We start from the raw sequence: 24,362 nt of genomic DNA, 5'->3' as shown, positions 1-24,362 counted from the left end.
ATGGCTGAGTAGTATTCCATTGTGTATATGTATCACATTTTCTTTATTCATTCCCTAAGTTGGTTTCATAGCTTAGCTGTTGTGAATTTGAGCTGCTATGAACATTGATGTGGCTGTGTCACTGTACTATGCCAATTTTAAGTCCTTTGTATACAGACTGAGGAGTGGGATAACTGGGCTAAATGGTGGTTCCATTCCAAGTTTTCTGAGGAATCTCCTACTTCTTTCCAGAATGGTTGTGCCAATTTGCAGTCTAACCAGCAGGGTATGAATGTACCTTTGTCCCCACATCCTCGTCAGTATTTATTATTACTTGTATTCTTGATAATTGTCATTCTAACTGGAGTGACATGAAATATCAGTGTAGTTTTAGTTTGCATTTCAGAAAAGACTCTTAATAACATATTTTTTTCTTTTTTTTTTATAGAGTTTTCACTCATTTTGTTCCACTTCCAAGGAATGTTTTTGTGGGAGTCATCATCGATCAACATAGTACTTCTTAATAATATGTTTCTGGCTGTGTGTCTTTAGAGTTCCTTTTATAGTCCAGTATTAAATTTCAGTGAATTCCCTTTGTTACTCACCTCTCTGAGGAGCAGTCTGTCACTGTAAATATGGTGTTCAGAGACTGCTGGGATTGTACCCTTCCTTGAATCTGCCATCTGCTGTCCTCTCACTAACTGTAATGTTTACTGCTTGGTTGTGCTATGGCAGTGTGATAGGCTGCCAAGAGACAAATAAGGACACTTGGAGGTGGGATATGAAATGTAAGTTTCATTGAGAAATGCTTATGTGGAAGATCTAGTGGCAACAGCTAGATATATATTTCATCAGACAGTGGGCCAACAATTTGTACTTCTGCTCCATGTTGTACCTCCAGTACCTTGCCAGAAAGCCCAATAGCAATGCACTAGACAGGTGTGTCTCTGGTATTTTTCCAGAAAGTCCAGGGAGACCACCTGGATGAGCACTTCCCTTTCTATGGTATTCTGATCCACCCCAGTTACAGCAGGAAGGGGAGTTTTATAAGTTAGGCTATAGAAGTAGTGACAATAATTTGCTTAGTTTCCTTTGTTCCTTGTATGACTAGTATCCCAAGGAGCAGCTGCCCTGGTGTACATGTAAGAAAGTAGCTTTCTGTAGATAAGACTAACCTGCTCTTATTTCCAGAATATATGAGAGAAAGCCAGAGTCCTTCCATGTGTATCCAGACATTGTGGCTCACACCCACTTTCATTGTGCACTTAACTTGGTTAGTTTGTTTTGGGAATGGAAAGGGCATTCAGGGATATGGTGTTTTGTTTTTAACTTTTCTTTAGGGGCAACACACTGATAAGTTTTGTAATATAGAACTAACAAAAGCTCATTATACTAGTAAACATGTGGGAAAATCATGTGTCTGTATTTTATTTAATGCTAAAAATGCTTTAGACATGCCTGATTTACTCAAACCAATAATATTCTTATTTTCCCAAAGATTACTCAAGTCATGTGAATTTGAATAGCATTTGGGTTATGTATTAGTGAACTATTCGTCATAACGAAGCATTGGATACAGTTAACTTTACAAGAGGTTTATTTAAGTTTACTTTTGGCGGTTCAAGGACATGGTATTTCCATTAGCTTAGTTCTGGTGGGAGCTGTCACATCATGTCAGAGAGGAATAGTGGGAGTATATATGAGAGTGTGGTCACATCTTGAGTCAGGAAGTAGAGAGAGCTGAGTGGGGTCCAACTTGCTCCTTTCATAACCACGCTTTTTGCAAGTGTTACTTAAGAAGTCACATTAGAAAATATCTCATGGATCCAGTGATTGAAGGACATGGTACTAGACCCCCCCCCCCATTTCTTAAAGATTCTACCACTTCCTAATACCATCACTCTGGGAACCAAGCCTCTAATTACATGAACCTTTGTGGAGACACAATTAAACCATATCAAAACCATAGCAGGTTCAGTTCTTAATTTTCTGAAAGAATGCTTTATTTGTATAAGCACTGTTTTCCTTTAGTTCAATAAAATAGCACTCTTTCACAATTTATTTTTGACAATTTTGTAAGGAGGTAGGAAAATATCACACATACATATCATACATCTAGATATACAGAAGCATATAATCAGAAACAGATCTTATTACTTTCATTTAAAATTTTTAGTCATATGTCAGGTACAATAACACAAAACTCATTAATTTGTCAAAGTATGTCTGATCCAAATTGGGTTTTTTTGATCAAATGAATAGGATTTCCTTCCCAGATGGCTAAAGCTTTTGAATATTTGTTAAAAAAAAGTTTTTAAGATTTTAAAAAATAATTTTCCTCCTGTAAGTATTTTTTTTCAAAGATGAAACCTTTGTTTCATTTACTCTTTTAGATGCCTTTTTGTATCAAATAAAGAATGCATCTCATTGATTTTATGGCATTTTAGATCCTGTTTGTCTTTTGTTAAATTACTTTATTGTCATATGATAATTATGGTGGAATAAAGATCATTAAAATTTAACAAAAAAATAAATAAAACATAAAACTATTCTAAAATGGTGGTGCAGTTGTAATTATACACATACATTGTATCTGCACTAAAACGTTGTATAATAGCATTCTTTGGCTTTATCTTAAGTAATAAAGTTTGGCACTTTGATATGACAAGTACGTAGTTTAAATAATCAGGTAGAAAAATTTAAGTTACAAAATATTTGAGTGTTTAAACTATACAAGGAATTTTCTGAATGTTGTTGTGGTAAGATGTGAGGCAAAGATAATATGTTTATGGGTAAATAAGATCCCCAAACTGAAAACTGTCCATTGAAGGGCATACAGGCAAATGGGTTCATTTCAATGGTCTGTAGTTTGAGTTAGATAAGAAATTTTAAGAGGCAGTTGTTTTGCCACAGCAGGAAGAATATGCTTATCTTTTCTTTTAAATTATCAGCAATTCGTTGTATGTGAATGTTGTGCTCAAAGGTCAAGGTAGATTTTTCCTACACATGTGATGTTTTCCCCACCTTTGGCTGTTATTACAGAGTACCCCCAGATTCAATGTATCTTTTATCAGCTTATGTTCTAATAATGTAACAAAGTTGGCCATTTGTAATGTTTTTAAAAGTGTTCTGCTAAAAGAAGATGAAACACGTTTGAGAGAAATGTAGACATATTGTTTTTCCATGGACAGACCTCAGGAAATACAATTATGGAAAAGTCTGTCTTGTTTTTCAAACTGAGGATGATGCAAAATTCTTGAAGCCAATTCATTTGAAATACAGCCTCAATTCAGAAATTGGAGACAAGTATCTACATGCTTGTACTTTCTAAGGTCAAGGTGCAAGTCTTCCTTATATGTAAATGTTCTTTTTATATTTCTTTTGGTTAGTCTTGAAAAGTATTAACTTATGTCCACAAAATTTGCATGTTCCCATCCATTTAGTTATGTGTGTATCTCTCTTTCCTGACATCTTTATTTTCTTCTTCTATTTCCATGAGCTTCTCATCCTTTGGTTCCAGAGACACACATGAACCAATAACTTCATCATATTTCACAACACAAAAATCATATATTATTGAAAAATGATTACCATTGTTAATTACTTTGAATACAGAAAAACGTGCATTTATTTAAACTGCTTTGACGATTTTCTTCCAAATTGATATATTTTTAATGATAATTCATACAGTGACAAAAATGAATTAATTCCCTTCTATCTTTCAACTTGTAATTTCTTGTGACTTGCCCAATACTGTCAATGAAAATGCCATCTGACCAGGATTCAAGACTTAAAATCATGTACTGTTTTTTCTCCCTCACTTTTTGTTTTGTTCAGATTCCAGTAGAACTAAAATAAGCCATTCAAACTTGAATTTATCCCATGCATTTGCTATTATCTGTTGATATCATTTAGAAATACTCCCAAGTAGAAATATTCCCTTATGTTGATGGCTCTCTAGTCCTCATCTACATTGTGCCTTCTCACTTTATTACCTTTCTTTTAGAGACAGCCTTTCCAGCTAAATAAACTATTACAATGTCCAATTTAATTTTTGTTATAGTTTAACATTAAGATTCTCTCCGGCTCAATAGTTCTATTCTTATTTCCTATTTACAACACTCTTTAAACTGACTTTCCTGCTTCTAGACTTGAACTCCTCCAGACTAGTATTCACATGCATCCAGAAGCTTAAATTTATTCATAGCACTCTACCACTTAAGGTCTGGCTCAAATTCCCCACTTCTACAGGATATATTTCAGATTCTTCAGGACGGCCTTCAGAGCCCACCATGATCTGACTTTTACTTCCTTTCTAGTCCTCACTAAACTTGAGTACCTTTTCTTCCTGCCTCACTTTGCATCGTACACTCCAGACATGATCATTTACTTCTAGAGAGCCCAGACAGCTTCACTAATTTCCTTTTCTTTTCCTGCAATATTATTCTGTTTATCTTGCAAATGTAAACTCAAATTCCAGTTTCTTTGAAATGTTTCCTAGTCTACCTTCCTACTTGAAGGCTGGACTTCTTTCAAAGGACCTGTAACACATTAAAGCATTAGCAGGTGTATTAAAAGTTCATGTGGCAGAAATTACACACTAACTCCCTCAGTCTTCACATACTTTCTGACCTGTCTTGTTAAAGACATTGGAAACAAGAAACTGCGTTAGATGCTTTAGATGTGTAAAAGTCTCCACCAACTAGACTATCTTATGAGAACTCAGAAGTCAAATGTTTTCTTTTTCCTTTCCTTTCCCTGTCCTTACCCTTCTTCCCTATCTTCCTCTTTAAAAAAAACTATTTTGCTAATAGCATGCAGGGTGTGGGATGTGAGTATTTAGATTCAATGACCAGCCTCAACATTCTACCTTAAGGAAGCCATCCTCATGCGTAACTGGAGACAATGTAGCAGTGCATCAGTAGAGTGCTGCCCTCTGTCCTACAGCTTCATGATGTGAGCCTGAATTCAATAGTCGGGTGATGGGCCACTAATTTTGGCTCTTCAATGCCTCCCAGAGTTTTTAGAGATGCCTATTTCCCTGTGGTACATATCTTGTGTCTGACATGCCTGAGATGGTTTAGGTTTCCTACCCTGAAGTCTGATTCAGTTTGCTTCATTTAAACTGTAACTGCTTTGAAAATAGGAATAAGGTTTTTTTAAAATTATAGGGTTGATAAACTATAGTTGTATGTATTTATGGGGTACAAAAGGTATTTTTGAACACAATGTGGAATGATTAAATCAAACTAATTAACATATCACATTTAACTTTTTTGTGATGAGAACATTTGAAACTAAACTCAGTGATGTTGAAATATAGAGTATTGTGTTATTTGTATTCATCATGTTGTGCAATTGATCCAAAAAAATCATATGTATTCGTCTAACAGGCTTTGTACACTTATTTATTATCTCTATCCACCCTCCTCCCAACATGTATAAACCATAATTTTTATTCTCTGGTTCTATGAGCACGATTGTTTTAGATTCCATATATAAATGATAACATATGGTATTTATCTTTCCGTTCTTGGTTTATTTCATTTATCATAATGGACTATGATTTCATTCAAGTCTTTGCAAATGATGTAACTTCTTTTTAAAAGTGCTATTCCATGAGGGATTCAAGGTAAGAGATTAGAGGAAGGCTGCATTTCCAGTTGCTCTGTGGCTCAGGATATAAGCAGTGGGAGTACTGCCTCTCACCGAGCATCTCAGCGAGGTAGGTGAAATTCAGTATCAGATGGTCAGAGTCTCTTAGAGACTTAAAAATTTAGGTGCATTGAACAATGAAAAAGAAAAGGTACATTGGGGCCAAGTTGGTTGCACACAGTGGCAGCAGCACTGGTTCTATTCAGAGGGGTGTGATAACATAGAGAACTATAGCAGACAATTTGGCATGGTAAAAACTGTAGAACAGAAAAGCAACCTGAATTTATGTGATCCAGAGGCTGGACAGTGAACTAGTGTTTGAAAAGTACTCTCTCAACTGGCAAGCAGAGAGCTGAGGCAAGGAGCCATCTTGAGGAGTCCACATGCAGCTTGCTACTGTGGGAGCCTGGGTGATCACAGCAAATATTGCCATAGTGTCCCCCCACCTACTGGGTGGCCTAGGATGTACTTAGCAGAACATGAGCAAAACAGGCACAGAGAAGATTGTATCCAGGGGCATTTAAGTTGGAGAAATGGAGGGGAGTACAACTTGCTTTCCGTTCGATTCTGGTGGTTCATATGACCTGATGAAGGGAATCTGAATGGGCAGCATGATCAGACTTAGGAACTAAACCTGGGAAGACTGTATTCATGGGCAGTAGAGTGTGTGGGACCTATGGAAGGTTGGCTTTCATGCCTCGTGAGTAGAATTCTCAGGAGACTCCTGAGATCCAGACTCCCAGCAGAGATCAGCATCTATCTGGCCCTTGGGGTGTGTTGATTTAATCTCTCCAGAACAGATATACCCAACAAAATTGCTAAGGTCTGATTAGAGCTAAGTACCATTGCTGGGACTCCCCACTTAAAACTCTACAGGAGCACCACACTGGGAGTGCATCAATCTGGTATTTCCAGACAAAACTCCAATTGAGAGTAAGTACTTCCCATATTCTGTCCTTAATTGGTGAGAAAGGAAATTGAATGGTATTTTTACCAACTTCAGTTTTTGGCTACTCAAACTGATAGCTCAGTGAGCAACATACAAAAATGAGGGGATTAATAACCACTAGCCTTTTTTTTCTCTCTTTCCATCTCCCTCTCTCTTTCTTTATCTCAGTACATAGCCCAAGAAGAAACAAAAAGAAGGATAGTTGGGCATAGGTACTAATCATCCATCCTCACTAAGAGTTTTGACCACTTCAGTGGAGATTATTCTTTCATTTTTCATTAAGAATCTTTTTTATAGCCATCACTTGCTACATCTATTTTGCTTTCTCTCTGTTCATATTTTGAACATTCTAAACTTTCTTGTCACATTTTATTTTCTCTTAGTAAACTGTATTTGCCATCATTTAGAAATATTTATTTATATAATTTCTTCCTACACCATTCATGTTTTCATGATTTTGCTGTTATCATTATTGTGGGTGGTATAGTTGACAGCTGTTGTTTACTGTAATGCCAGATCTACTTCATAGATATTTATTGTTTTCCTTTTGGCAATTTCTGGCCCACTTTTCTTGTTTTTTTTTTTTTTTTTGGTGTGTGTGTATGTTAATTAGTGCTATAAATGTCATAGTAGGCATATGTTTTAATGCTGGATATTGTTTGCTCCTGTTGTTGCTATTGTTTGTTTAACCATTTTCTGTGAGGGACTGGGAATATCCTGGGACACTACAAATTTGCAGTGTAGAGTGTCAATGCTCACTTAAACCCAGCCAAGAGATAGCTAGCTCACCTTTATCCACACACAAACCATTCAAGCTTATGTTAGTTAGCTTGTAGTGGTTGTTACCAAAAGACCTGATAAAAACAATTTTAGAGGAGGAAAAGTTTATTTGACACTCATGGCTTCAGAGGTCTTAGTCCATAGATAGCTGGCTCCATTACTCAGGGCTCAAGGTAAGACAGAACATCATAGCAGAAGGATGTGATGGAGGAAAGCAGATCAGGGGGGAGAGAGAGAGAGAGAAGGGGGGGGGAGGGAGGAGAGAGACTTGGAAATATGTTGAAAAGTTCACAACACTTGATATCCCAAAACACTTTAGAAAGAGAATGTGGTGCCCTAAAAGGCCCACACATAAGAGGATCTGAACCGTAACAAAACTCAAACTTCAATGATATTTTAATACAAAGAATATAAGACACAAAACCCCACTAACAACCAGGCTCCAAGTAGAAATGGCTGGGGGATGTGTACCAATAGTCCCACTCATGGACATCTATTCCTACAGCAAAATTGGAGAAAATTAGCACAAAGGCTATGGAGAACACACCTGTAAGGGGTCTCAATCTAGATCTGTACAATACTCCTTTAGAATATACTGAGTTGTTAAGTGAAGAAGAGAATCAAGAGAGTGTACACCACATATCCTGCTGTTCACAACACAATTGCCAAATCCACAAGGAAGATGCTACTCTTTTGAGACCTACAGGAAAATTAGAATCCTCAAGCTTTGAAAAATATGCAGTGTATCAAAATTCAATAATTTTTAGTCAGCTTTTTTGTTTGCTGTGACTAAAAGATCTGACCAGAACAATTTTAGGAGAGAAAAAGTTTATTTGAGGGCTCATGGTTTCAGAGGTCTCAATTCATAGACAACAGGTTCCATTCCATGGGGCTCGAGGTAAGGCAGAACATCATGGTGGAAGAGTGTGGCAGAGGGAAACAGCTCACATAGTGAACTGGAAGCAGACAGAGAGGTCTCCACTTGCCAGATACAAATATATACCCCAAAGCCATGCCCCCAATTCCCATCTCCTCGAGCCAAACTTTACCACTGCAGTTACCACCCAGTTAATCCCTATCAGAGGATTAATTCATTGGATTAAGACTCTCACAACCCATTCATTTCTCCTCTGAACCTTCTTGCATTGTCTCACATGTTAGCTTTTAGGGGACACCTCACATCCAAACCATACACTAATCATTATCAGAGAAGTAGCAGGAAAACTATCCTACAAAGCCCACTTGGAAATATGTTGAAAAGTTCCCAACACTTGATATCCCAAAATACTTTGGAAAGAGAAAGTGGCGCCCTAAAAGGCCCACACATAAGAGGATGCATAAACCCCAACATAGTAATACAAGAAATATGAAAAGCTAGGTAACATGATGCCTCCTGAAGCTCATAATACACCAGTAACCAACAACAAAGATACTGAAATGGATGAAATACCAGATAAAGAATTCAAAAGCATGATTATAAAAATGATCAATAAATCCCAAGAGATTTAACATGTAAATCAATAAATGTAAAGGTCAAAGGCTGTTTATTCATCTCAATAGACACAGAGAAAGCCTTTGACCAAATTCAGCACTCATTCATGATAAAAACATTGAATAAACCAGGGACTTATCTCAATATCATAAAGGATATATATATATATATATATATATATATATATATATATATATATATATATATATATATATATATATATATATAAAATGCAAAGCCAACATCATAGTGAATGGGTAAAAATGGAAAGCATTTCTTTTAAACTTTGTTACAAGGCAATGATGCCCATTCTCACCACTTCTATTAAATATAGTGCTAAAAATTCTAGCCAAATTCTAGACAGGAGAAGGAAATACAAAGGTTAAAAATAGAAAAGGAAGAAATCAAATTATCACTGTTTGCAGATGATATGATCTTATGCTTAGAAGTCCCCCGCCCCCCCCCCCCCAAAAAAAATATCCATCAGAAGACTGCTTGAGCTAATAAATAAGTTTATCATAGTAGCAGGTGGCAAAATCAACACACATAAAATCAATACATTTTTCTATATATCAACAATGAATATGCCAAAAAAGAAATTAGAAAAATTTATCCCAGTGCGGGAGCCATGGCGGCCTCGGAGGCTGCAGCGGCCGCTCCTCCCATCCCGGAGGCCGCGTGGGAAGCCGCCGCCGCCGCCGCAGCCGCCGCCCGCGGCCCTTGTGCAGCCACCCGGGCGCGAGCTGCTCCAGCCTCGAGCTGTAGCGGGCGATGCAGACCAACATCCTGTGCACCGTGAGCGGCTGCGGCAAGATCCTGCACAACAGCCGGGCGCTCAACATGCACCTGGTCAAGAGCCACCGCCTCCAGGATGGCATAGTAAATCCAACAATAAGAAAAGATTTCAAAACCATACAAAATTCTACTGTTGTCCAATTGAAGGATGCCCAAGAGGTCCCGACAGACCATTTTCTCAGTTTTCTCTCGTAAAACAGCACTTTATGAAAATGCATGCCGAGGAGAAGCATAAATGCAGCAAGTGCAGCAATTCCTGTGGTAACAAGTGGGACTTGAAAAGGCACGCGGAGGACTGTGGCAAGACCTTCCAGTGCACATGTGGCTGTCCATATGCCAGCAGAACGGCATTACAGTCTCACATCTACCGAACTGGTCATGAGATCCCTGCAGAACACAGGGAAAGATCCACCTAGTAAAAAAAGGAAAACGGAAAACTACCTACAAAACCAGAAGTTATCTAATAAGACTATTGAACCATTGAGCACCCAACCCCCTCCTCGGCCAGATCCTCAAGAACTAGAAACTTCAGAAAGAAAATTAGTAACTTCTTTTGCAGATTCTTGCAGCTGTAATGCCAGAAAACAGAGTGTGACACACCTCCGAGATATCCTCAGAGTTTGCTTCTACTAAAGCCCAGAGTGGCTCTGGTTAAACTTCCGGTCAAGCAGTTCTCTCCTGTGCCTGTATTTGTGCCTACCACCCGACTCTTCCACCCAGCCTGTGGTGTTAGGTGTGGATCCCGGCTCCACCGCAGGTGCTGTGCACTTAGTGCCCTTGTCAGTCGGAACCCTGATCCTTGGCCTAGAGTCAGAGGCTTGTTCTCTTAAGGAGAGCATACCTCTTTCAAAAATTATAAATCCTGTTGTTGAGCCAGTTAGTACTGGTGTTCATGTGAACTTGGGTAAAAATCTGTCTAATCCTTTAAAAGAACTAGGAAACACCAGTCAGAAGAACAGCATTTCTTCAATCAATGTACAGATGGATCTGTCTTATGCCTCACAAAACTTCCTACCTTCTGCACAGTGGGTTGGCCCTGACTCCTCTGTGTCATCTTGTTCTCAGACTGATCTGTCATTTGATTCTCAAGTGTCCCTTCCCATTAGTGTTCACACCCAGACGCTTCTGCCCAGCTCTAAGGTTAACTTCATCTATAGCCTCTCAGACTGATGCATTTATGGACACTTGTTATCAGCCAGGTGGGATCTCCAGAGAAACCCAAACCAGAGGGATGCAAAGTCCCACACATGGCCAAGTACAGATGGAGCAAGATGGAATGTGCGGAAACATTTTTGAGAGTGTCCATTCATCATACAGTGTTCCTGCAGACAATATTATAAGCAGCACCTTAGTAGCAGAGACAGTAACTCGTGGTTTGTTACCTCAGAATGACCCTAAGACTTTAAATCAAGATATTGAGAAATCTGCACCCATTTTGAGCTTCAGTGTACAGAATAGTATGCTTCCTTCACAGAACATGACAGATAATCAGATCCAAACCATAGACTTATTAAGTGGTTTAGAAAACATCTTGTCAAGTAATCTTCCCAATCAGACATTGGATAACCATAGTCTTTAGTCTGACACAAACCCTGGGCCTTACACCCAGCTGCCATCTGGCTCAACCCAGAATCCTGGAATAGATTTTGATATTGAAGAGTTCTTCTCAGCTTCAAATATCCACACTCAAACTGAAGAGAGTGAACTTAGCACCATGAACACTGGAGTCTTGGAATCCCTGGACATAGAGACCCAAACTGACTTCTTACTTGCAGACACATCTGTCCAGCCCTACAGGTATAGGGAAAGTTCTCACTTCCTAGGCTTTGAGATGTTTGACACGCAAACGCAGACAGACTTAAACTTCTTTTTGGACAGTAGCCCTCATCTGCCTTTTGGTAGCATCCTGAAACACTCCAGCTTTTCCATGAGCACTGATTCATCACACACAGAGACCCAAACTGAAGGAATCTCTGCTGCTAAAAACCTATCTGCCCTAGAGAGCAAAGTTCAGTTGAACAGTACAGAAACACAGACCATGAGTTCAGGTTTTGAAACCTTGGGGAGCTTGTTCTTTACCAGCAATGAAACTTGGATAGCAATGGATGACTTTCTTCTAGCCGATTTGGCCTAGAACACGATGGAATCTCAGTTCAGCTCTGTGGAAACTCAGACATGAGCAGAGTTGCACTTAGTCTCCAACTTCTAAAGGTGAAGTCCAGGTTGGATGGTGTTTATTATTTCCTTCTAGATTTAGATAATGGGAGCAGGGACAACAGTATTAGCTCTGTTGAATATAGCTGATGATGCAGTGGCTTAGATTCTTTGCAGTTCTTTGACTTTTGTACTTGTAAACACAAATTTGTGTATAAATGTGAGTGTATTATAAAGTGTAAGATGTTGATCTAAAAATGATTGTTCTTGTGTTGCATACATTTGCCCTTTTATAGCTAGTCTTTCCATCTTTAAAACTGTATCTTGTTTCTATAAAACCAATACAGGCATTTAGCTGAAGCCAAGCTTGCCAGGTAGTAGAATGCAAACTAACAAATCTCCAAAATGTTTTAGCAAAGTGTAACATACTTAAATTGCATCTAAAATGTCTTCTAGACAATGCTTCTGTGGTTGGAGACTCCTGCAGCTTCATCTGCTTTGCCATCTCTCTTCTGATTTGAAGACACCAAGGGAATTTACAGCTGTCTTCAGCTTTTGCAAGTTTCCAGGTGGTCACTGTCATCCCTCCTCTCATGAGCTATTACTGGTGCTAACATGCGTGAACAGTCCTTTCCTCACAAGAGGTTTGTTGCTGTGAAATTATTACTGCCTAGAGAAAGGGCAGCAGGCACTTAGTATAAATAGTGATCCTTCTGAGTACTACATCCAGACTACAGAGACACGGTTGTTAAGTCATGCCTGTTAGTTCATCCTGGGGTGTGTGGTCCTGTGCTCTCATACCACCATCAATCCAGAAGCCTTCTATGCCTAGATGTATGGGAGTTTTCTCCATGTACCAGCAAGCAGCTCTGCAGCAGATGCCACTTGGGTGTCCTCTAATGCTCTTCAATTCTGACACTATCTGGAATCCAGGCCTCCAGAGTGTCTAACTCTGCACTTATAAATCACCACAGAATGTTGCCACAGTCTCTTCCCTGGGTTCAATTTATTCATGAGTGACTGGCAGAACTTAGGGAACATGTTTACTGGTTATCGCAAAGGATACAAATGAATAAATGCTCAGGGTGAGGTATATGGGAAGGAACTGGCTTCCAAGACCTCGCTAGGAGAGCCGTCTTCCAGGAATCCACGTTTGACTATCTGGAAACTCACTGAACCCAGTCCTTTTGGGCCTTTATTGAAACTTCAAGGGCATGATTGATGAAATCACTGGCCATGATCAACTTAACTTTCAGCCTCTCTCCCCTCCCAGAAGGTAGAGGGGTAAGGCAGGGTGAGGCTGAAGATAATCCCACCCCCCTAATCATGTCTTTGCTTGTGATGAGTCTTCATCGTAAAGCTACCTAGGGGCTGCCAGCTACCAATGATCTCATTAGCATGTAAAAATATTTCTGGAAATAACAAGGGTTTTAGGAGTTGTCTACTACCAGGGAGGAAGACAAAATATGTTTTTAACATTACCACATCTATAAACACCCTTCCTGCACTCCACAGCAGACCAAAGTGGGGCACCAGAACTCATTCCCACTGTGCACCTACAGGCTGGCATCTTACTTTTGTCCTCAGTGTTAAAGTAGGGAAAGAGAACACCACCCCTCAACCCCAGATTTCAAAACTTAATACATCTGAGTTTGATAGGGCAAGAATGCAATCTGCAATTATTTTAAAGTTACTTTTCCTTCCATCCACCACCCATCTTTTCCTTGAATAAAGAAACACAGGTCTAATAAATATATCATTTGTGTCTTGAGGCTAGAAATTACATAATAAATACATCTAAACTATCAAACTTGCTTCAGTAATCAAGAATATTTTCTATTTTGAGATAAGGACAGCATCAAGTATGTTTTCGGGGTTCTCTAGTTAGTAGATCCTGGTTTTTTGTTTGTTTGATTTTTTTCTTGGTACTGATGATTAGACCCAGGGGCACTAAACCACTGTGTGACATCCCCAGTCCTTTTTATTTTTTCTTAAAGCCTCACTATGTTGCTGAGGCTGGCTTTGAACTTGAGATTTTCCTGCCTCAGCCTCCCAAACTGCTGGGATTGCAGGTGTGTGCCACTGTGCCCAGCCTGAATTCTTAATTGTTTCCCAACTCTCAGGCAAGTGCAGCCTGTGTGTTTTCAGAGTTTACCCCAAAATGCTCTGTTCTTTCTATGACACATGCTTGTGCTGCTGAAAGCTAACTCCTCAAAATAGAACTTAAGAAGGAAACTAATGATTCATTAAAGTAAATAGATGGTGTTGGTGATAATTCTTATCCCATATGTCTGAAAGAGAATTGGTAATGGATTAATAACATATCCAAGCAGATGAACTAATATCTAGAAGATAAGTTTGCTTTGGTCACAGTTACCTATGAATATGAGTTTTCAAAATGAACATAAAGCCTTAACTTAGATTTTCATTGTTTTAGAATCATCACTGCCTTAATGTTCAAACATCTATTTAAGTTGTCCTGATAAAGAAGAAATGCATGTTTGTTTATGGCTTTTTGTAAATACATATGCAGTGATCTATGGCTTTACTTCTGTTTGTGATGATGTTTGTTAATCCAGCCAATAGTTATTTACAAAAAGTGGAGCATGTGATTTTTCTTCATGTATATGAACTTTTCCCCTGCAAAACCTTAGTTACCTGAATTGTCCTAAGATCATTTGTAAAAACTGAAATTCAATGATTAAAAGGAAGCTAGAATTAAAAAAAAACAACTATCCCATTCACAATAACCTCAAATAAAATAAAATAAAATTCTTAGGAATAAATCTAACCAAATAGGTGAAAGAACTTTACAGTGAATATTATAAAGCACTGAAGAAAGAAATTGAAGAAGACCTTAGAAGATGGAAAGACCTCCCATATTCTTGGATAATTAATTAATGTTATCAAAATGGCCATACTATCAAAAGTGTTATACAGATTCAATGCAATCCTCATCAAAATACTAATGACATTCTTCACAGAACTAGAAAAATAGTCCTAAAATTCATTTGGAAGAATAAAAAACCCAGAACAGCCAAACAATTCTATGCTAAAAAAGCAATGCTGGAGGCATCATAATACCTGACTTCAAATTATACTACACAGGGATAGTAATAAAAACTATATGGTGCTGGTATAAAAATAGACACATAAGTGAATGGAACAGAAGACACAGAGACAAACCCACACAGATACAGGAATCTGATCTTTGACAAAGGTGCCAAAAACACACATTGGAGAAAAGATAGCTTTTTAAACGAATGATGCTGGGAAAACTGATTATCCAGATGTAGAAGACTAGTTTTGTTTTTTTTTAATCTCTCACCCTGCACAAAAGTCAACTCAAAATGAATCAAAGACCTAGGATTAGGCCAGAAACTATTCAACTCCTGAAGCAAACCCAGGGTCAGCACACCAAATATAGGCACAGGAATGACTTTCTCAATAGGACCCCTAAAGCTCAGGAAATAATATCGAGAATTAATAAATTCAATGGCTTCAAATTAAAAAGCTTCTGCACAGCAAAGGAAACAATTAAGAATGTAAAGAGAACCTTCAGAATGGGAGAAAAATCTTTGCTAGCTGCTTTCTGACAGAGGATAGATATTCAAAATATATAAAGAACTCAGAAAGCTTAATACCCCTCCCCAAATAACCCAATTAATAAATGGGCAAGAGAACTAAACAAATATTTCCCAAAAAAGAAATACAAATAGCCATCAAGTATACAAAAAATGTTCAACATCTTTAGAAGTTGGGGAAATTCTGATCAAAATCATCTCACTCTAGTCACAATGCCAGCCATTAAGAATACAAACAATGGATCTGGAGTTGTAGCTCAGTGGTGGAGTGCTTGCCTTGCATGTGTGGGGCACTGGGTTTGATCCTCAGTGCCACATAAAAATAAACCAATAAAATGAAGATATTGTGTCTATCTACAGATATATATATATATATATATATATTTTAAAGAATACAAGCAATAATAAATACTGGAATGGATGTGAGGATAAAGGAACACTTTTACATTGTTGGTGGGATTGTAAATTAGTACAAATTATTGCAGCCTATTATGGTTTAGATACTAGGTGTCCCCAAAAGCTCATGTGTAAGACAATGCAATAAAGCTTAGAGGTGAAATGATTGGGCTATAAGAGTCTTAACCAAGTCAGCGTGTTAATCAAATGGTAAGGATTAACTGGATGGTAACTATAGACAGGTAGGGTGTGGCTTGAGGCAGTGGGTCCCTGGGGGTGTGCCTCTGGGGTATATATTTAGTCCTTGTTGAGCAGAGCTTTCTCTCTTTCTCTGCTTCCTGGTGTGATGTCTCACCTTGGTCCCTGAGTAATGGAGCCATCTGTCTATGGGCCAACTTCTTCAACTATGAGCCCCCAAATAAACTTTTCCGCCTCTAATATTGTTCTTGTCAGGTCTTTTGGTTGCAGCAACAAAAAAGCTGACTAAAACATTTTTCTTCCCTGTTGGAATGATGATCTGTCATAACCTAGAATATATGGATATTTCAGATGTCAAAACATTTTATGTTCATTCACAATAGAAGAAGATAAAGCCCAGTAAAAGGGTAATAATCCCTTCAAGTGGTGAAATATCTCAAATACTTTAGTTTTCTAATTCACATCCTAGTGGTTGGCCCTGGATGAAGTCATAGGCTTTTGCCAAAGTCTACAATTAGCATGGTGGCATCTAGCCAAAATTTACAGGATCATTAAAGCATAGAGTCCGTAATGATGCGAAGAATCCAACTGGCCTTGGTTATTGAAGCTCCAAAAGGGGCTGGGGTACCTTAAAGCTCCACTCAAATTCAGCTTGTTTCCTGGTAACTTTGGGATTAAGATTTAACATATTTCTAGGTAATTTCTCCATAAACCACACTTGATGAATTTTGTGCATCTTGTTTTAAGAACTGACAAAGACAATTATTTATTTTTAGTTCTCTGAAAGATGTCTTTAGTGATCCTAATCCATGAGAATTTCACCATTTTCACTGGTCCCTGTATCTCAATTGGGTTAATCAGCCATTCTCTGTTGGTCATATCATGAATACACATTTGTAATACAGTGATGGTTTTGTCTTCATAGTGATATATTGGCATTATATATCAGTGCTTTTAATTGGATCAATCTAAGTCTTTTTTCACCAAGTTGCACTTGGTGAAATAGGAGAATTTAAGTAACCTTGTGGGAACATAGTAAAGATCTATTGGTGTCAATCTCACATGAATGGAAATTGTTTTATTTTTGAAAAATAGAAACACAAAAGAATCATTAGCTAAATAGATCAAACCAATCTTCTTGAGCATATTGTTCAACTTAAATTATTCATATCTATGGAAGCATGGCTGATGTTTGTTTCTTGGGTACTAGATTATTAAATTTCATGAATCTCTTACTTCTTTTTAAAGTGAATTTTTAATACTGATGCCCCTGTATTGAACATATTGAAATTTAAAGTTCTTGAAGTTTCTTCTACTCTAGAGTCCTGTATTGTTTTTAAATTAACCACATGTCTAGGATTAGGTAATTTTAAAGTTTCCTATCTAGCATGCTCAATTAAAATGGAAGAGAGAGAATATTTGTACAATTATCTGTTTCTCCAGTGGTTTGTGAAAGGAGTGTCTCCCATTCAGACATTACACCCATTTTGATATTAGAGAGTCTAGGTCCATATACAACATTTTTATATACAATCTTACTCTGAGTCCTACTTTTATCTTTAAACTTTCTACAGTTGAATCATGGTATCACCCTCATTTAATCATATTTCCCTTTATCTTTTCCTTGGTATCACAGTATGTGCGCACTATTATTCAGCAATCCTGACATAGTTTTTTCACCATGTCCAGGCTAGTTGCCCATATTAATACAAAGATATCCAGTTCTCTGCTGGGACTTCTGCCAAGAGACCTTTGCCTTCTCACCACCTGAAACACACTTCTCTCATTTACCTTGCACCATTTTAATTTGTTTTTGCTCTGAAGGGTTTCAAAACATTTTTAGTTCTTAAATTTTCCTTTTTCACTTCTATAATTTTGCATTATTATGTTGGTTAACCAAAAAGTGATTTTCATGTTTTGTGTTATTTCTAACAAATATTCAACTTAAACTTTTGGTAAAATAGCAGTTCTAGAGGTTAATTACTAAATGGAAATTAGAATAATATAATAATTTTAAAACTTCCAGAATAGATCCAAACTATGTGTTTAATTAGTTAGGTTTAATTATCTGTGTTACAAAAGTGCTCATCACAGAAGGAAATGCAACAGAAAAGACAGATGAGGAACTAATAAGATTTTTGAGTATTTATCCTAATTTATAAGGCAGTAGAAATCTTTGTACCAGAAAAAAAATCAATCAATGCTTTGACAGTGTTTGTAGGACAACTTGAAATTAGTAAAAGATTCTTCTTTTTTGCTCTCCAGATACAGAACAGGGTTGTTTGCCATCTTGAATGCAGTGCACATCTTTTTAAAACTGTTTGCTGCCTGTTGGAATAGCTCTAGGGCAAGTTCTAATTTATATCTGTTGGTTAGCAAGTATGTGATTCCTTGAGATGCAGCCTCAGTCTCAGTTTGGATCATTTGTAGAATTTCATGGAAATAACTAGAACTGTATCCTTCATTTCGTTGTTCTCTCATGTGCATTATTTCTTTAACCACATTCATAATTTGAGTTGTTCTCTTTAGAATGTCTTTTTCAAATTCTTCCACAGGAGACCCATATGCTTGGGACTTTTGAGAAGTGAAAACATGTTTAGAATAATTGATAGAAAATGCTTTCTTTGTTTTACGGTACCTAATTTTGTTGACAATATTAGGATGCTGTTTAAAATGCTCTAGCAGAATGTTCTCTAGATCAATTTCAATATCAGGATCCTCAACAGATGGGGATAAGGGAGGTAGTAGAATGGAGATGTTCTCTGACCAGATCTTGTTGAACACATCCCTCAGTTCCTTATCATCTAACTCCATGCTCTTGGAGGACACAACCATTCCCCTGATTTTTTCTAAGAACATATGTTCAAATTTTACTTTTTGCTCATTCCAAAGATCTTGTATTTTCTTTCCACTAGTCATAACCTCACATTTTTTCATTAGTTCTACTATAAGCTCCTCTTTAAGAGTCTTCAAATTGTTTTCAAATTTACCTTTCCACTGAGCTAATATATCTCTGTCTGTGTCTTCTCGAAAATACTTTTCAAATTTTTGCTTAATGGTTTCATGTTTTTCCACCACTTGTTTCTCTACTGAGCTTCTCTTGATCTCTTCCACTTCTCCATTCTGAATTTGGTTGGTTAGCTGTTTCTGCAATTCTAGCACATGACTTCTCAGCTCCCAGGTCCAGCTGTTGTACAAGGTCTCTAGTTTATTCATGACAATAACCTCCTTGGTGTTCCTGAACCTGAAGATGAAGTTCTCATTCATTAAAGTCTTCCATAAATCCCGTATCCGGACTTTAAGTTCTGATAACTTTAAAATATTTCCCCTGGATTCTTCTTTGGCAAGGTTAAGAATCCGGCTTTTCAGCTCCTGGACATTTTGGCTATAAGAAGGGTTGGGAGGGGCCATTGGAGGATAACCTTCCCAGAGACAAGCAAAGTAATGGATGTGGGTCTTGACATCAAACTTAATGATATCATTGAACTGGCATACATCTGAGCACTGTTCATATCTGGAAGCAGCAAGGGCCATTCCATCTAATTTCTCTTGCAGCCATCTTCGCCTTGCCATATTTTGATTTGTATCTATAACTTCTTCTATATTTTGATGAACAAATAGGCATCTTGGGGAGATAGTCAGTTGTTTCATCCTGAGAAAGGCATGGACAGCTATTTGCAGAATATCTTGCATTTCTGAAAGATTCTTTCCAAAAACATTGATCAGAGTTAAGTTTCCAAGTCCAATGACAAAGGTTGCCAACTCATTTTTCTTAACCTGTGCTTCATTGATGAGCTGTGGAACCTTAAGTCCTTCTGAGTCCACAACAAGCACAAAATCAAAACCCAGCTGTTCTCTGAGCATCTCTTCCACCTTCAGAAGCTGCATGTAGGCCCCCCGGGTACACCTCCCAGCACTGAGACTAAACTGTAGGCCAAACATTGCATTCAGCAATGTGGACTTCCCTGAGCCCTGCAAGCCAAGGACAGAAAGAACAAACACCCGTTTTTCTCCAAGTTTCTCAGAGACCTTGTCAAAAACAGCTGCCACCCACTTCAAGGGCACATATGAAGCATCTCCATCCATCAATTCAATGGGAGCCCCAGATACCATCAGATCAGCAGCCATTTGGGGAAGGGAGAGAAATAGTGTATTTGTTTGGGAGGAAGCTTCTTCCAGAGCTTCATAGATCTGGCCCACCTCTCTCAGGAAGTGCTCAATTCCTAGGGTGGAGTCACTGATCTCTTTGGAAACATCTGCTAATTCAGCCTCCCAGAGTCTGAGAGAGTCAGTCTTTGACTGCTTCTGCTTCTCTGTTTGCACTTGAGCCAACAAGAAACTGTGCCTCTGGTGGAGTGTTTCTAAGTCTTTCTTGCTTAGTTGTTCCATGAACATACTTAGCCTTTGCAGAAAATAGAGCTCCATGTGAGTCTCTGGGTGTGATTGAAGACCATCAAGAAGGGAATTCATTAGGTTATTAAGGTCAATAACTTTGTGATATTGTTCACAGCGTATTTTTTGCTTTTCCTTCTCAATCTCATTTTTGTATTGTTCAATGCTCCGGTTCCCTTTTTTTCTCATTTGATAGAATTCCTTATCCTTCTTGCACCAATCATACCATAGCTGTCCCTGAAGGGGAAGCAATTTTTCTTTTCTCTGAGATAATTTCACTTTCCCCAGGAGATCCATGATGATGTCAGCTTTTTTCCCTGCTTCTTGACAATCTCTTTGATCCTCATCAATTATAAATTCATACTTCCTAGCAATGTTGGCACAGTTATTCAAACTGCAAGGAGATGTACAATCCTTCAGCAACTTTTTTAATGTAGCTGTAATTTTGTCAGCTAATTCTACCTTATTTAGATTCTTGATACCAATTTTTACTTTGTGAGGATCACACTTCTCATCCACAATATTTTCTACATTTTCAAACAAACAGATGAGTGGTTTGAGTGATTTAAAAAATTCAGGTAGAATGGAACTCTTCATTTTTTCAATGTCAGAAGTTGATAGGAGGAGTATAGTAACTGAGGAGACCTCAAGCAAGAACTTCACTTGCTTCTCATGCATTTCACCATTTCCATGGAGACTGGTGAAGGCAATACAGTTTTCAAATCTGTCCTCAGCTCTTCCACTTGGGCAGAACCAGCATATTTCCACAACCCCTTCCATCAAAAGACAGCTGTTATTGTCTTTCTTAGAATGATGGTGAAAAAAATTGTCATGTTTGCCCTTACTCAGGAGTGAATTCAGAATCTGTGACTTGGAAGTGGAGACAGAATTTCCAACTCTTATGAAAGATACAATGGGGGTAGGTTGCCAGCAAATCAGTTGATTATCATAATTCCTATTTTTTTTCTCCCAACCTATTTTTTCCACCTCTTTCCAGCTTCTCCTGACTTGCCTAAGAGACCAAAGAGGGAATTCAATTTGGTGATTACAAGGATTGGGAACCAAAAATGGGAGAGCAAATTGACAAATGGAAAGTTTGGTCACCATATACTGTCTTGTAAAATCATCTGCACAGTGAAAAATTGCCATTTGTATGTCCATTGGGTGAATGCAATTTGGTATTATGGTTGAATGCGCTTCTTTGATAGTGAAAAAGTCTTCAAATGTTGGCAATTTCCTCTCTGATTCTGTAGTTTTCAGTGTCTGGGATACATTAGAAGTTGTTTCTATCTTACCTCTGTAAACTAGGTACCTTGAATGGTAATCTAATACCAAGAGTTTCTCTAAAAAACAATGTGGTAGTTCCCCCTCAGCTCTTGGTTGACTGCCAAGGAAGGAGGTCTTATTTATCAAAAGATAATTGACTTTAGACATCTTCTTGGGATAATAGCACTCTAGATTAAGCCTCCTGATCAAGTCATGAAAGCGTTGATTTTTAATTGTTACTTCTTTATCATTGCATTGTTGAATATCTCTGGGAAGAGGAGTAAATCCGCTGGATGGTTTCTTTGGGTTAAAGAATTTTTTAAGTTTCTAGAAAGGAACACAAACAATGATAATGGCTATTGACACTCTACAATAAAGAGACTTAGTTAAACTTATAATTTATTCATGCATGAATATATTCTCTAGCTTTCCAAAAATAAATTGAGTCCTTCTATGTGCTAGGTAATGGGCTGACCAAGGGATGAAGTATAATTCAGAATCCAACCTTGAAAGGCTTAAAACTTAATAATGAGAGTTTTAAACAAGCATGTAGTCAATCATACTTCACTGTTATGCAAGTTAAAACACAAGTGCACTGGAAACACATTTGAAAAAGTGACTAGATTTTCTTGGTAGATAAAAGTGAGAAGACTACTCGACTTTTGTAGCAGATCATCATGAAAGTTGATAGGAAGAAAAGAGAGTCTAAGAAGAAATAGGAAGGAACCTACCATAAGAAAGATGCTTGTGCGAGTTTTATTATGGAATGAAATGGATTTTTCTCAGGCAGAAGAGTGGTAGGTGGGGGCATCTTAGATAAAGAGAACAGAAAAGTCAAGGCAAAGATGTGTGAAAGTTGGGCATATTAAGGTAACAGAAAGAAATTTTGAATATGTGAGCAGAAAAAAAATGTAACTAGTGAGGAAAACTGAAAGGAAAATAAATTGAACTTTATTCAGTAACTTTTGACTTTGATAATCTCACATTATTATTATTATTATTCTAATTTTGGAGAGAAATGATTCATAAAAATAAAGAAATGTGTTCATAGTAATACAGAAATGAAGAGGGAGATGGACCTCTTTGGGACCTTGCTCTTCTCTAGGAAAACTTGGAGGCATGTTGGTGCCAACTTGGAAAGACTATGGTACACAGTAGACTACTAGAGTTAGTAAGTCTCCAAGATGTAGACCATCCTTATGACCTAGGCACTCCACTCCATTCTAGGGCAAGCATATGTGCCCCAGGGTTGATTACAAACCTTAGAAACGGTTAGATTCTGCTTTTCCTCATTTGGTCCTGCTTCATTCTCTTGTTTCCTCTTGTTTGGCTTTTTGTCACACTTTCCAGTGGAAGATCCAGCTTTGAAGGGAAGATAATGTTAATTAATCTCTCAATTAAGAAAGCATGAAGAGGCTTTTTCCTCATCTACAACCACTAGTTTGGAACCAACAGTTTGACATAAATAATTGTGATGTCAGATATAAAAATGGCACAAAAACAACAATAATCATTTCAGAGTAATTGGGGCATTGCTGATAGAGTGTTCTCCCTCCCTATTATAAGATTTTTTTTTCATTAGGATTCTTATATTGAACACTTGGAGCATGTATTTTAATAAGATGTATTTAATCTTATTCATTTCAATATATTTTTTGAAGCTTTAATTCCTTGTCTTGAATGCATTTTTAGGCAGTCCTTATAACTACTCCATTAATATTTAAATAAAAAAGATATCCAATAAATCCTATTCAAACTTCAAATTTCAGTATTTCATTTAAAGCTGAGGATGCCATTCTGACTGAAGTGAGGTGGAGTCTTACCGTAGTTTTGATTTGCATTTTCCTAATTGCTAGAGATGTTGAAATATTTCATGTATTTATTGGCCATTTGTATTTCTTCTTTGAGAAATGTCTGTTTAGTTCTTCTGCGAATTTATTGATTGGGTTATTTGTATTTTTGGAAATCACACACACTTAATGTAGACATCTTAACCCAAGACTGTAAAACTCATTGAAGAAAACACAAGTGGAAAACTTCTTGACATTGGTCTTGGCAGTTACTTCTTAGATGTGACAGCAACAGTATAGGCAATGAAAACAAAAAAAGAGCAAAAGAGCCAGGCGCAGTGGCCCACACCTGTAATACCAGTGGTATGGGAGGCTGGGGCAGGAGGATTTCCAGTTATAGTGAATGAAAGTTTAACAGGAAGATGAATGTTTATGCTTGATGGAGATACATCTAACTAAAAAGCTCCTGCACAGCAAAGGAAGAAAATAACAGAGTGAAAAGACTACATATGGGATGGGGGAAACTATTTACAAACTATCTGATAAGGTGTTAATGTCTAAAATATATGAGAATCTCCTACAACTCAGTAGCAACAAACAAACAACGCCCCCACAAGAAGCCCCCCACCCCCCAACAAACTGATTTAAAAAAAGAGCAAAAGAGCCAGGTGCAGTGGCCTACACCTGTAATAGCAGCAGCTCCAGAGGTTGGGGCAGGAGGATTGCCAGTTCAAAGCCAGCCTTGGCAAAAGTGAGGTGCTTGGCTGGGGTTGTGGCTCAGAGGTAGAGCGCTCACCTAGCATGTGTGAGGTCCTGGGTTCAATCCTTAGCACCACATAAAAATGAAATAAAGGTGTTGTGTTTACTTACAACTAAAATAAATAAATAAATATTGAAAAAAAAGCGAGGTGTTAAACAACTCAGTGAGACCC

General features: G+C 37.7%; 1 protein-coding gene, 1 non-coding gene and 1 pseudogene across 5 annotated transcripts in view; 1 reads left to right on the top strand and 2 right to left on the bottom strand.

Moving 5' to 3' along the window:
• Nucleotides 1-395: 395 nt before the first annotated feature.
• On the bottom strand, nucleotides 396-487 carry LOC124088660 (small nucleolar RNA SNORD116). Its single transcript, XR_006850418.1, has one exon. It is a non-coding gene; the product is annotated as a small nucleolar RNA SNORD116 (small nucleolar RNA).
• A 9,124-nt stretch (nucleotides 488-9,611) lies between these two features.
• On the top strand, nucleotides 9,612-11,859 carry LOC124088592 (ATM interactor-like; annotated as a pseudogene).
• A 6,151-nt stretch (nucleotides 11,860-18,010) lies between these two features.
• The window catches only part of LOC124088640 (interferon-induced very large GTPase 1), a 76,742-nt gene continuing 70,390 nt past the window's right edge, over nucleotides 18,011-24,362 (bottom strand). For all 4 annotated transcript variants that reach the window (XM_046438374.2, XM_046438376.2, XM_058576909.1 and 1 more), the window contains 2 exons: nucleotides 22,902-23,002; nucleotides 18,011-21,967 (listed from right to left, as the gene is read on the bottom strand). In XM_046438374.2, the coding sequence (XP_046294330.1) occupies nucleotides 18,176-21,967; nucleotides 22,902-23,002 (3,893 nt within the window). In that variant the 3' untranslated portion in view covers nucleotides 18,011-18,175. The remainder of the gene's footprint in view (nucleotides 21,968-22,901; nucleotides 23,003-24,362) is intronic.

This window comes from Marmota monax, unplaced genomic scaffold (assembly GCF_021218885.2).
Source record: "Marmota monax isolate L192 unplaced genomic scaffold, Marmota_monax_Labrador192_F-V1.1 WCK01_AAM20220418_F8-fsc00061, whole genome shotgun sequence".
NCBI classification, from domain to species: domain Eukaryota; kingdom Metazoa; phylum Chordata; class Mammalia; order Rodentia; family Sciuridae; genus Marmota; species Marmota monax.
This window is presented reverse-complemented; position numbering and strand designations above follow the sequence as displayed.